Genomic DNA, 13,888 nt, shown 5'->3' on the forward strand with positions numbered 1-13,888 from the left:
AGGCAAAGTTAGTCCAAAATAGCAGAAGGAAGGTATCCCTGGAGGGAGACAGCAAGGGGACTCTACATTTTCTTGTAACCACCATTCAGGCTGTAGTTTAGAAACCCAGATAGACCATGTGCTTGCCAGAAAGTGGTTGGACCCAAATCTCCTATGGAAACTAGAATTTGTGGGGCCCACCCTCAAATCAGGAAGGGCTCAAAAAAAACCAAAAAAAACCAAGATTCAAAGCTGCCTTCTTAATCTTTTAATCAGATTCCCATGATATATTTGCAAGCTCATTATCCCAACTAGTTTATAAGATACATTTGAATTTACGATTCTGATATTCAGTACTTAATTTGTAACTCTCATTTGATGAATCTTTTAAACATGTGTGTACAAATGTGTAATAAAATCCCAAAGTGAAGAGCTCAACTGGAAAAGCTGCACATGAAAATGATTAATTTTTATTACCTTGTTTTTATCACTCAGCATTTATGTTGTAAAGACTATAATAAAGTGACACATGCTTGGTCATAGTAAGACAGAGATAAATTTGGCCTCCTCACAAGGGACAAGCAGGGTCAGTTTACAGGAGGTGAAGAGCACCTCCACCCAGAGTTCTTGCTAAGGTAAATACATTTTTCTGTCCTGTGGAGAAGTTTGCCATCTGAAGGAATAAACAGGGTAAACCAAAACCAGATGAGGATGTTACTCTTAGGCAAGATGTTGGGTTTTTTACTTCTTTCCAGGAAAAAGCTTGCTATAAACATTCATGTTGTCTTTTTCAAGGCTGGTGAAGTCGTTCAGTAGAGGATCACATGGCGATAGCTCATTGCCCCCACTCCCTGCAGCTTCCAGGTTGTGCCAAAATGTCTCTCCTGGTGCTGGAGAGGCCAGTCTTTGCTGTCAGATTTCCCTGCCCTGTTTCTGACAGTCTGGTGAAATGCTGAATGTGCACTTCTAAAGCCCTGTCTTCTTCCAGGAGGATAATGTAATCATAAAAAAAATATAATTGTCAAAAATTCATGAGGCTAGTTCTGCATTTCTACAGCCTGAGTCACATACTGAAGTTGCACTCTGGAGCCAAGTGATCAACTTCACCACTGAGGAATCCTGGGTCTCGAATATATGATGTTCCCCACTCATTTAGGGGAGGGGCAGGATGCCTCAAACTCACCTTGTGCCCTCCTATACCCTTTTTACACAAAAAAGAGAAATGGTGACAGCTGCCCCCAAACACTGTGGGTCTGCATGAGGCTCAGCTGGTCCATGGGGATGTTGTTTAGCTTGGACCTGTCTGCATCCCTGTTGACCTGGAGGCAGAGCTCAAGTTGTACTGTGCAGAGCAGAGGACACTGGTTTTCCTTGTCTTGCATCTGCCTTACAAGTCCATGGATTCAGGTGCAGGGAGCACTGCTGGAGAAGAGGCAGCATCCCTCTTCTTCCAACATTGGCTTTTCTATGCAAGCTAAGGTAACTGGTGCAAGGAACTCTTCTGCACTTGTGGATGAGTTTCCAATGTTGTGTTTGGAATTTCTCAGGGAGAAGCTGGATTGACTTTTACTTTGTTTGGTTCAAGGGAACTGCCAGAAGTTAGCACTAAATCCAGATGGGTCCTGGTGTGCCAAACTGGACCACCATTGTTATATGATGCAGAGAAAATCACTGCAGCCTAACCAGAAATATATAATATATAAATCTGTGCTGTTTGCTGCATGCCAGGATTACAAGCTATGCTGTGAAGACAACAGAAAGGTGGCAGGAGCGCAAAATTCTCTCTTTTGTGTTTTTTTTTCTTTCTCTTAAGGAGCTGGTTGCACAACAGTGGCTTACCCTTCTTAGCAGAAAGCAGAGGTTGCTTCCATCCAGCAAGAAATGCCTGAGTTTCAAGTCAGGTCACCAGATTTTCTTCTTGCCCCTCCAGTCCCTTTTGCTTGCGGCAAGGAATTCAGTATTGCCACAATGGGGCCCTTTCTGACAGGGCTGGAAAGCTTGACCTCTCCTCAGAAAGGACAGATTCATGTTCAAGAGAGTTCCACAATGCAACGATTTATATCAGGAAATGAGCAGAATATTTTCTATTAAAAAAAAAAAAAAGAAAAAAAAGAAAAAAAGAAAAGGGACAAGGGAAAAAGCCTTCATCTGTTTATTTGGCTTGGAGAAGAGATCAGCTGGTCTTTTATGATTTTAGAAGATGGAGTGCTGGAGTGGGAAAATGTATAGCTCTATGCATCCATACGTTTGAGTTTTTGTTCCTGTGGCTCAACATGCAGAGTTAATTTTGCTTAATTATGTGTCATATGGGTCTCAGAACACAGTGGGAATGGAGATAACTTCATGCACATGGTTAAACTTTTGCACTTTGAGTACCATGAATGCAAATTTAAACCCTGCACTCTCTATATAGCTCATGTGTGCTTATATAGTATTAAAGTGTTTGGGTCCTCCATAGGCCGTGGTGACAGGAGGCACATAGTGACAGTTCTCAGTCAGGCTTAGTTTTGTGCCCTGTCTCAAACAGAAAATATCAGTCTGGCTGCTGAGGAAAATCAGTTAGGAGAGTTTCAAGATGAAAGTATATTCTCAAGACTCATGTTTCTGTACATGTAAAAAGCAGTAGCCAAGTATTCTTATATTGATTTACTTTAAAAACATTATCACAGAATCTGATAGCAATGCTAAGAAAAAACAGTGAAAACTCAGTCTTCGTTACTGACTGCAAACTGTATGAGTGTTGGGAAGGAGAGAGCACTTTCTTATAAAAACATTTCTGTGCTTTTAATCTGCCTGGCAAATAATTGGTGATTAAATGATAATCTGAGATGCTTTTTTGAAATGTCACACATCTCCACCACAGCCTGCCCACACCACTGGACACTTTTAGGAATGAAGAAGCATGGGAACATAAATGTTAATAACGTATTTAAACGTGAATTTAAAAAAGCCAACAAATAGGGACCAATTTTAATTTACATATTAAACTACTTGATGGAATAGAGATTAACCTCCATTAGTCAGGGTTTGTCACTGTCTCATCTCCTTTGGACAGCAAACACTGACAAACAGACGGAAAGATGATTTACTCTCCCTTTAGCTTTTGTCTCATCTGACGAAATGTCTGCAGTGCAGCTCCCCCGGCTACGCTCCTTTGTGGGTCTGACAGCTCCTCATGCTTTACAGGCACTGTTTTCTCTGGTGGTTGAAACTTACAGTTGCCTGAAGTCTGTGCTGAACAAGTTGAAGCAGAGCCTTGCTTTACTGACAGGCAGAGGCCCCAGGCTAAAAGGTGACGTAGCTGAGAAAAGAGGAATCCCACAGAGTGAGCTTGCTTCGTCTTGGTCTGCTGTCCCGTGGCAACGAGGAGAAGCTTTAAAAGAGCCTTTGCATGGTGGGTACTGCAGGGATGAGGGGCCTGGACTGCATGCATCAGTTCCAAGGGGGAGCTGAGCAAGAGCCAAACTGAAACCTTGCAGCCTCTCCGTTGCTTTGCAGACTTCTCTCATTCCTGCAGGTTTCTCCTGACCTGCTGGATCTCCATGGATGATGCAGGAGAAACCCTCTGGGCTGAAGACAAATCAAACTGAGTTAGAATTACAGCTAATGGGATAGGCACACTCCATCTCTGACAGACTTAGTCACCTCAGTCTTCTCCTGTACTTGGAGCATTTCTTAAGCCTTATTCAAGAAATCTGAGGATACTCCTCATTTGTTAAACAACTTTCCAGTTGTGCCACTGCCTGTTTGTATATATCTGTATGTATTTAGACAGATGAATACACATGCATGCACACATCAATGTTTATTAACTCACACTGAATACAGCAGCGACATCAGTCCCTTAAGTAAGGGTGTGCCATAAAATCTTTACATAACACTGTTAATTTCACCTTCGTAATTAAATTAGGTTGCAAGTGAACTATAAATTCAAATTACATAAGATATTTTCATCTTTCACAAGTTTCCAGACTGACTGTGGGTAGCTAAACGAGATAACCAGGTAATCAGCTGTATAGCAATGGTTATGCTCTTCCTTTCACATCCATTGATAGAAGTCAAATGAGTAATGTTATCCTAGTGTAATGGTGATGAGAAGGAAGGTCCAGCCTCCTTCTGCTTTGTCATTAAAGCAAGAAGTGTGTCCAGTTTGTATGACATGCTTGGCACCAGCAATATTTTAATATTGTTAACAGCAGGAAATGCTTTCCTTGCCAGTAATGAGGCTTAGTGTCAGCTAAAGGTGTTGCCCCACAGGAAGACTTTACATAAAATTGCTATGTTGTAATATGAAAAAGGCTAGAAATGTGCTATTCTTTGTGAAAGGCATTTGTTCAAGTATGGAGTGATCTTGGCTAATGAAGAAGGGACCTGCCAGTGCTACTTTTTAGTTCCACTTGCTGCTGGTTTCAGTGCTATTCATGTAGTTATGGCTGGAAGGGGCAATTAGGATGGTGGTGTCTGTTCTTTTATAGAAATGGAAGAAGAATGGAAATATGAGTGTGTGTATAAAGATAAAAAGAGCAAAAGCTTAAGAGAAAGTGAGCTTCCCTGTGAAGCTGCAGACATGATGTATATTGAACCTTTCCTTGGAAGGGTTTTTCTTCTGCAAGGCCAGTCTTCTTTTCTGATTTAAGGACTAGTGGTGTGCCAGGTGCAGTCTGTATTACAGGAGAAGATCAGAGTTTCTGCTTGTAATTTTTTACAGTTGAGAGAAGCCATTAAATAATTTATTATTATTTTTTTAAGATCCAGTACTTCAGCCTCACACTAATGCTCCTCTGAAAATAGTGAGGCTGAGAGGTACTCACCTTATAGACTGTCACTTGGGAGAGAGAAAACACATCTCTCTGAAAGAGAGAGAAAAGACATCAGTGAATCATGTGCAGTATAATAGGCCATAAAAAATAAACTTGGAGTCAAGCAGGGCTCCTTGCTGCTGCAATTGCAAAGCAGCAGCACAGGCTCTCTTCATTAGCAGAAAAAAGAAGAGTATATATACAAAGAGCACTTTACCCAGTCAGAGAGACTATTTGCTATACCTTCTTTGCTTTCAATTTTAGCAGTGATTTTTTCCCCCATCCTCAATGGGAGGAACAAAGTTTTGGCTTTCAGAGCATCCAGGATGGAGGTTTGAATTCTGAGTCTTTTGTGTAGTTTGTCATCATTGCAGAGAGTGAGAGCACAGCCAAATCATCTTCTGCTGTACTTTCCTAACTTGGGTACCAACTTTGGCCTGATCTGGTAGGCAAAGACATTCAGCACCATCTTTATCCATTTTTGGTTGCTTTTTAACTGTATCAATCCATCAATACCCTTTTTCTAATCGTGTAAATTGGGTGATTTTTTTTTAAGTGGCAAAGAGGAGTTAGGTTTTCAACTTCAGGGAGACTGAAGGCTCCTTCACCTTTGTCTGCTGCAGCTTGCACCTTGCTGTACATGCTCTGCTCATCTATGACCTATCTTAGGGCTCTTGTGGGGTTCCCCCAGCACAGTTGGCTGGTAGAAGATTGCTCTAGAAATGCATCCTTATGGCAAAAACTGGAAGAATGGTCTTGTTTATCTTCTAGGGATTGTGCCCAGCTACACCATCCTCCCAGGGTCCTCATGTGTGCTAATGTTTACAAGAGTGCAAGCTTTTTGTGCGACACAGTGGGAGATGGGGACACGGTGTGCTGCAAAGGGAGATCCCAGCTGAACCCAGGTCAAAGCTGTAGAGCTAAGAAGGTTCAGGAGCTTTGCTGCAGAAAGCTATGGGTGGATATGATTGAAATGGTCATCAGGCATGTGCATGATGGAGATACCAGGTTAAAGTGAATTACATGTGTGGATTTCAGCAGGAGGGTTTCACCTGCTCGCCATTCAGTGCTGTCAGAAGAGAGGCAGTTCAAGGCAGGACCAGACATAGACTTGAACATGCCAAGGGAGTTGTATTGACAGCAACTGTGAAGTTCCAGGCTGGTGTGGGAGTGGATTTGGGGCAGAGGACTACATTTCAGGGATTGTGCCTTCCTTGGCTTGTTCTGAGGGCTTTCTGTTTCAAGCACCATATAGCAGGCATTATATTTGCATCTGATATCACTGCTGTAGAAGAAGCAGCCTATTCATGGGCAGTAGCAACTTCACATGAAATAAACTGCAGGCATGGCTGACAAAACAACCATTTAATTGAAATAGAAATTACACTGGGAAATTCAGACAGAGTGTGTAAAAAACTCCCAAGTAGTTACTACTTACTGGAAGCAAATCCTAGACGTGTAAGGCATGGGATGCACACAAAGTGCTGGAAGAAACAATCTATAGGTAGACATACTTCTGCCCTCAAGACGTGTCGTTTCTTAAGACAATCCCTCCAGCTCTCCTGAAATTAAATACATAGATTGGGAAAATCCTTGGCTCATTCCTCTGGAGTATACAGCACACTACCCAGTAGGACCCCCCCATCCTGACAGTCTTTCCTCCCAAAATTTAGAGGCTGCTGCCTGCCCCTCCAGTGGGATTCTGGCAAACACAGCCTGCCTCTGCAGTGGGTTCATCAGTGATCTTCCCAAGGGCAGTGCCACAGGGTGCCCACACACCAATTCTGTCTCTGCCAGACAGAGCTGTCACTGCCCAGGCTCCCACCTGTGCAGACCATTTCCAAGCTGGGTTTGAGAGGTTCCAGAGAGCACCAGGAGGAAGCACAGCCAGACTGAAGTATTTCTGTCCTTGCTTCTGCCTATCCTGAACCTGTTCTCACAGCTCCCTTCTGTAATTTCTTCTCACTTCTGCAGCAGCTGTCTGAGCTTTCAGCTGTTGTGCCATGAGCAAAGGTGCCAGCACCCTTTAAATCGCTACAGAACAGTAAGGGTGCATTCCCCAATCCAGTAGAAGAATGCATGAAGTTTGGATTTTATTTTTTTCACTTGCAGAATACAAGTGCTTGTCAGCGATAACTAGAAAGGATCTGGAGGTTATTTGCAAATGAATTAGCCTGTGAAAGGAGAGGACTGCAAGCCTGTAGCGGCCGTACCCCTGCAGCAAACAGTTAATATTCCCTTTCCTCTCCAGGGGCATGCGAGGGGTTAATTCAGTAGCTGTGCATTTAATAGCTCAATTTAAAGGGGAAAAAAATTACACCCTTCTCCCCTGCCTTGCCGATTGTGGATGGTTTGCTCTGTTCCGTTGATCACATGTTCCCCAGCCCTTGGTGCTGCAGAAGTCCCAGCTGCTGCTGCTGATGAGCCGGTGCTGCTCAGGATCCCTCCCGTCCCTGCCTGTCAATGCCTTGCAGCCCCAACCTCCTCTTTAAAGGAGGAACCACGCAAAATGAGCTCTTGAGCATATGGGTGGAAATTTGGGAGGCACCCATTCTCTCACCACCCTTTCCAGCTCTAACCATGTCTATTTGTTGTTGTCTCTTTTTCAGGGACTATGGATCTTCAAAGAGAAAATCAGGTAAGACACCAGGCTTTCTCTGTATTGCATGCTTACAGAGATGACCTTCTTCTCTCTCCCTCTCTCCACTCCTTCCCCCCTCTTTAAACCTTCCCTTTATCTTGTGTTGCATGAAATTGTGTGGCAGTTTAACTTTTTATTGCTGAAGCCTGCTAAAGACAGACATCACTTGCTTTGCACTAGAGAAAAGAAACCCACCTTATTTAGTATTGCAGTTAAAATGACTGCTTTTCTCTGACTGTAGTTATATAGCTCCTTCTTTAGTGTGAGGGGATAATTATATTAAATTTCTCCCTCATTTTTTTCTTAAGTCACTCTTTACCTGAGACTACAGTCAAAATGCAGCCTAAGAGTTGTGGTCCTTTTCTGGAAAGGAAGGAATGGTTTTCTGGTCTTAATTAGGTTATTTTGCTTTTCCAAAAAGCTCTGGTGAGGCTTGATGTGAAATGTTCTCAGTGCCTATGGCTGGGCTTGGGCTGCCTCAAAGGCTCTAGCTCAGATCCTGAATTCAAATGTCTTATAAAACCCTGATTTGAAACTATATATAAATCCAATCTTTCCCCTCCCCTTTTAGCTCTTAGTGATTTTTACAGATGTGTTTTCAATAGGGACCTGTAATTATGGGCCTCTGGGTTTGGCTGCTCTGAGCTGGATGTGTGGATGTGTCAGAGCTTTCTCTTTTTCTCTTTTTTTTTTTTTTTTTTTTTTTTTTCCTCTTCTCTCTCTCCAGGCAGCATTGAGCACCTGCAACTCTCATTGACTTTGTTTGTTTGGAGTCCTGGGTGCTCCAAATTGCATTTAGGGTATCCAAAGAGAGGCCTTTCAAACCAATAGCAACTCTTGGAAACCTCTGGCCTATGTGCAGGGGAGGAAAGGATTTTTCTTTTTGCTTTTTAAGATGATGATGAAACACTGTAATGCCTTAGTGTCTGTGAAGGAAGGGAAGATTAATGTAATATACTGAACACCGATGAATGTCACTGTCTGGATTGATTTGTTGGTTAATTATGAGAGCTTTTATGCTGCAGTCCTGTAATAAGCTAAGTGATGCTCTAAACTGGAGCTGTTGCTTGACCCTGCTGTCCTGTTCATTAAATGGCTGTTGCCTTTGCAGGCCAATACTAGTGGTACTCATTCCCTGAATTTCCCTGAGGTGGGTGGTGATAATGAAGAGGCAGAAATGGTATATGGTGATGGCCTGATGTGGCAAATTAGAGCACACTTCATCTTCCTAATCTCCTACAAAGCTTTTGGCTAAGTTGTAATTAAAAAGTAGGTCTTCTTAGATGCAGTCGCACTTCTACAACCTCTTAATATTGAATGTTTGTGCACAGTGGCCAGAGAATTAAGCTGGCTGCAGAAATTTTTCTAGAGGAGCAGACCATAATGTACAAGAGACTCAGCTGAAGGCAGAGCTGAATGGGGGGCTCCTGGCTCAGAGTGCCACATCCAAAGCACTGAGGGATTATATTGGCTGTGTAAAGATCTTTGAAAAATATTGCTGAGGTTTCTGGGACAACCTGATTTATCACTGACTTAGAACAGCATTAGCAAACTAGGAGAGCTTTGGGCTTTGTGCCAGCTGACATGCCCAGGAGTTGCAATATTCTTGCAAGAGATGTGAGGGTTGCTTTGGGAATGCAAGAAACTGCTCTAGGGGAAAGTTGGAGCTGATCTACCATGACTTTGGGGGAAGAGAGATTGAGTCAGTGTAGCAGAGGTGCCAGTTATGGATTCTGCTCAGATGGGCTCCTTCTTGGCTTCCGGCCCTGAGCATCAAGAATGCCATGCTGATCCATCCCTAAGGGGAATGGATGCTCAGGTCTGGCTCTCTCTCCTTTTACTGTTCCCCTTCCACATGTTGCCAGGTCTTCTCTTCGGATTTCTTTCTCTTATTTGCTTCTTGGTGCTTTGATGCTCACGCAGCTAGGGCTTGGAAATGGTGGGGTTTAGAGACACTTTTGCTCCACTTTCTCAGTACTAAGAAAAACATGAGGCAGCTCGCTGACCAAATTAAGCTGCATAAAGGCACTCTGTTCTCTGCCATCTTCTTTCCTGATTCTAGAACAGCAGGGATTGCTTCATTCCGCTGGATATTGTGGAAATATATGCACAATGAATGAAGGAAAATGCCAAGGAAGTTGGTAGTTAACATCCTCTAACAAAGACCAGCTTCATGACACTTGAACAAGTGTTGTGGTAAATAAGTGGGTTCCCAGGGTGTAATTTAAGAGTTTAAGATAACAAATGGTTTTGAAGTGTGGTTCCCTCTGTAGGTGTAGACACTATTCTGTTTTTAAACAAGAGACAGAGGTGCTTTTAAATGCCAACACTTCCTAACAAATCAGACCTGTGAACACATCCAGTGTCTTGACTGAAGATGTGCTGGGAGGAGGCTTTTGGGTGTGAGCACGGCTGTTCCCCACTGTCCATCAGGATTCCTACAGCTGCTGTGGCTCAGGCATGTTCAGGCAGGACACAAGTGTGGCTGATTGCAGAAACATTTGGGGAATGCATCTGACAGCCAACATCACCTCTACCCTGACCTATGCCTTGCCTGAGTATGTCTGACTAGTCCTGTGCTCTCTGCTTAGAGCAGGGAGAAATTGGATAAGTTCAGAGTTTAATAGGAGTTATGGAAACATTTATGGCTGCAGCTGATATTGGTTGTAAACATTTGAGACCTTCTGAACCAAATGCAATAGCATGGTGTGTCCTTAGTTAAACAAAAGTGAATCTTTCACCATTCTGGGGCATCTCTGCATGCCAGCTTCCTTTTGTACAAAGTGCTGTGTAAACACACAGCCCTTTACTTGGATCTGATCTAATTATAAATCCTTTAACCTGCAGTCAGCTCAGAGACCTGGAGCTTCACTGAAACAACTGAGGATCTGTGCAGGCATGCGTGTTTCCTGTGGCCTGAACTGCCACATATGCTGTTCCCTTGGATTTGTGGGGCTTTAGATGACATGCTGCAGAGCTGCTTCAGAAAGCTGCCTTCATATTTCCAGGCAATTGAATTGTTGCTCCATGACCATCTGTCAGCACTAAAGAGACCTCAGTACAACTGTAAGGATTGGTTGCTGTGGGTACATGCTGTACACTAGCAACAAATGGTCTCTAGGTCTCTCCAAAGACCCTCTATAGTAAAAAGGAAAGGAATTACTTTTCAGACTCCTATTTGTCAGTCACATTAACCAAGTGAACAGCAACTGATTTGTCACTTGAAATAGGCATTAGTTCTGTCCAAGCATCCATTGTGTGGTTTTCTCTTCTCAAATCAGAGTAAGGGCAGAATTGCTGCAAGTCTAGTAATGGATATTTGCATGGTACATTACAAACCACAAATTGGGTTAATCCACTCTGCAAAACCCACCAGCTACCATCTGTACATGGTGAACTAATTAACCCTTGAGACATCTGCTAATCCTGAAGTGGCTTGCAAAGCCAGTTGGAGTATGATTTTTTTTATTTTTTTTTTACCCCCAAAGATGTCACACACACACACAACCCCCTTGCTGGCTAGCGCAAATTTCAGACTCCTGGAGTAAGATGATCTTGCTCTTTTCCCTTGCTGAGAATCTTCTTGACTGGCTTAATGCCAAAGTCATTGTCAGATCCCCAATCAGGAAGCTGAAGCCATCATCTGGGATGATGGTTGGCAACCTGGTGTTTGGTGGCAATAGGTAGCTCCACAGCCCTTCCACATTGAGTCTGAGTGCTCCTCGGGTACTGAGAGAGTTTTCCTTGCTGACAGTGGGATAAGACCCAGCAAGAAGAGGTGTTGCTTCACCTTCACTTTCAAAACTAAACCATGGATCTCTGCTACCTGCCTGGTAGGTGGCCAAGCCTTTGTGCTTACTGCTTTCAGTGTGCACTAGTGGGAGCACCTCTGGCCATCCCTTCTGAAAAACAACGAAAGGCCTCACTGCTTGCTCACTCCCATTGCTCTGAGTGCCCTGCTTGCTGCTGGAGACACAGCTGGCTTAAAGCTGCTGCTCAGCAGCTTTCTCTGGCTTCTTGTTGCTATGATGTTGGATGCTCCTGTGAGTGAGGGGGGTGGAGGGATATTAAAAAATAAAAACTTTATAGCTCCATCAGTACTGCAGTGTCTCCTTTTCTCTAGCTGACCAGATCCTGCCTGCATCATGCTGGCTGTACACTGGTTGAGTCTGCCAGCTGAAATCTATTTAAATAATCCCTGCAACTGAGCACTTAGAATGTTAACAGTTTGGTCCAAGCCAGTGTTGCCTCAGTGAGGATGCTGAGGAGGCTCGGCTTCCTCAGCAGAGAGAACTATCTTGGTTCCCTTGTCCAATTTTTGGACAAGAAGAATATGGCAGCACCCAGACAAACTCTTTCTTTTCCCTCCTGTAAACTAAAACTAGGACGGATCTATCTGCTGGCAAGTAAATAAAAGCTTTGTGGTCTGTTGGAAGCTACTTCTCAAACTTTTAATAGAAACAGCTGTAATGTGCTCTTTTCCCTCAACAGGGAAATTAAGTGGAGTTGAGAGGGTTGCAACAATGACAGAAGTGGGGCTTCCAATGAGAAACAAGAAGATCATTGTAACAACACCAAGGGCCCTCATGGCTGATCACTTTGTGTGATTACTGCCTTGGGCACAGGAATGGAGCTGACAGCAAAATTGTTTCTTTAGCCTAATTCTTCATTACTAGGGAAATCCTCTTCCTTGCTCTCTCAGGTTGAGGATATGTGCTGTGTCAGCATCAGGGAGATGCCTTAATTGTTGTTTCTTTGAGTTATCAGGAATAGCTTTTTCTGGTTCCTTTGTAATTATGAAGGGAAATGGCTTAACAATTGGTATTTTTGTCTTCAAAACTGGGCTATGCCCATCACTTCAGAGCTTAACCTTTCTGGTGCTGTCACACTGCATGTGTCTAGCCTGTACTTTCAGCTCCATGCCATGTCTCACTTTTTTTTTAATTTTTATTTTTATAAATGTGCTGTATTTTCTTAACTTCAGTTTGAACTGCTGCCTTTGAGGCAATATATAGAAAATGAATCCTGTGTTAGCTCTTCTGTGCTTAATCATTCAGCAGGGTCACAAACGTTTGAGCCATTAGCTGGACCAGCAAGGCTGTGTGGCTGGAGTTCTCTCTGTCTGTTGCAGGACTGAGGTGCCAACCCTGAGGACAAAATTTTGCTGGTGCAACCAAGCATGCAGCCTTCTCCCAGCTTCATAGCTCAGAAGCAGGCATTTAGCTACTTGTAGGTCCAGGTAGAGGAGGGAGCATACAGCCTTCAGCTCTGGCAGATGTTTCCTGATGTTTGTGAGGGATGGCTGCAAGAGGAGGAAGAAAGAAGGACCTCTTCAAGAAAGGCATCATGCTGCCTTTTTTCTGCTTAGTAATATTGCAGTATTGATGGGATGTCACCTGGAGTGGTGGATTCTCTTTTAATTTTAGAAGAGCTGTGAATGTAACTGCAAACCCGTGTGCTCTGGGGATGCCTTAACTTCTGCTCAGTTTGATTTAATTTTCCCCTCTCAGCCACAGGACATGTGAACCTTCTCAATGGGTTCTCAGTGGGGACAAATCTGAGAGTGTGTTACTAAAGGTGTTGAAGAAAACCCAATTAACTAACATGGTGAATCCCAGCATGAGGCAATGCATCTTTTGTCAAGGTGGTGACTGGAGCAGATGTCTTGGGGCTACCTGCATTAAGTGTCTATGTAAAGAAGCAGGCAGTTGGTTATTGCTTGGTAAATCTTAGCCCAGATGGCAGCAGGAAAGCTAGGATGAGGTTTTTAACTGAGATGTTAGTTTGAGTCATCCTGCTGTCATGGTGTTTATCTGTCTCCCTATAGTCCATCTGAAAGGAAAGCTTCAAGCTTAGCTTGGAAGGTTAATTTTTACCTTTTTTTTTTTTTTTTTTAAGGTGGTGATTAGGAATCTCAGTTTGTCCAAGCCCATGGCAAGGTCCCAGGAACATATTAAAACATGTAGCTTGGGCTTGGTGTCTTAATCCTTGTAAGAAATCTGTGGCACGACATGATCCCTGCAGACTGAGGCACGTGCTTTTGTTTGTGTCCTGATGAATCACACATGTGTACTGCGTCCCATGCGTTGTTTTCTACAATTCTTGCAGAAACAGCTATGGTGCACTGGCTCCTTGGTGCCATTTGGCCTCATGATTGGGATGGCTGGACAAGGTAACTTGCCAGCTGTTATTTTGTAACTTCACAAGCATGTACTGACAGGGATGCCTTCATCAGAAATCCGGATCTGTTCTCCCATCATACCATTAACCTTCTTGGCTGTATGTACTAATTACTGGATGGAATTTAAAACTAGAAGATTCTGGCAGAACATTAAAAAATAACAAAACAAAACAGGATAAAGGATTTAGTAACAGAAGTAGGATAGAGTAGTCAGAAGCATAGCAACTGAGGACCAAACAAACCTTAGTATATAATTGCAGGGGATGTACATTTTGGGCCTGGTTCTGG

The 13,888-nt window shown here is 43.3% G+C and overlaps 1 protein-coding gene across 4 annotated transcripts in view; it reads left to right on the forward strand.

The window, feature by feature from the left end:
• SH3PXD2A (SH3 and PX domains 2A) overlaps positions 1-13,888 on the forward strand; it is a 261,178-nt gene that overhangs the window by 156,344 nt on the left and 90,946 nt on the right. For 3 of the 4 annotated variants that reach the window (XM_071748330.1, XM_071748328.1, XM_071748329.1), the window contains exon 6: positions 7,388-7,416. In XM_071748330.1, coding sequence (XP_071604431.1) covers positions 7,388-7,416 — 29 coding nt within the window. Of the gene's footprint in view, positions 1-7,231; positions 7,417-13,888 lie in introns of those variants that run through there. The other variant, XM_071748332.1, reaches the window with a different exon arrangement.

Source organism: Heliangelus exortis, chromosome 7, assembly GCF_036169615.1.
Source record: "Heliangelus exortis chromosome 7, bHelExo1.hap1, whole genome shotgun sequence".
NCBI lineage: Eukaryota > Metazoa > Chordata > Aves > Apodiformes > Trochilidae > Heliangelus > Heliangelus exortis.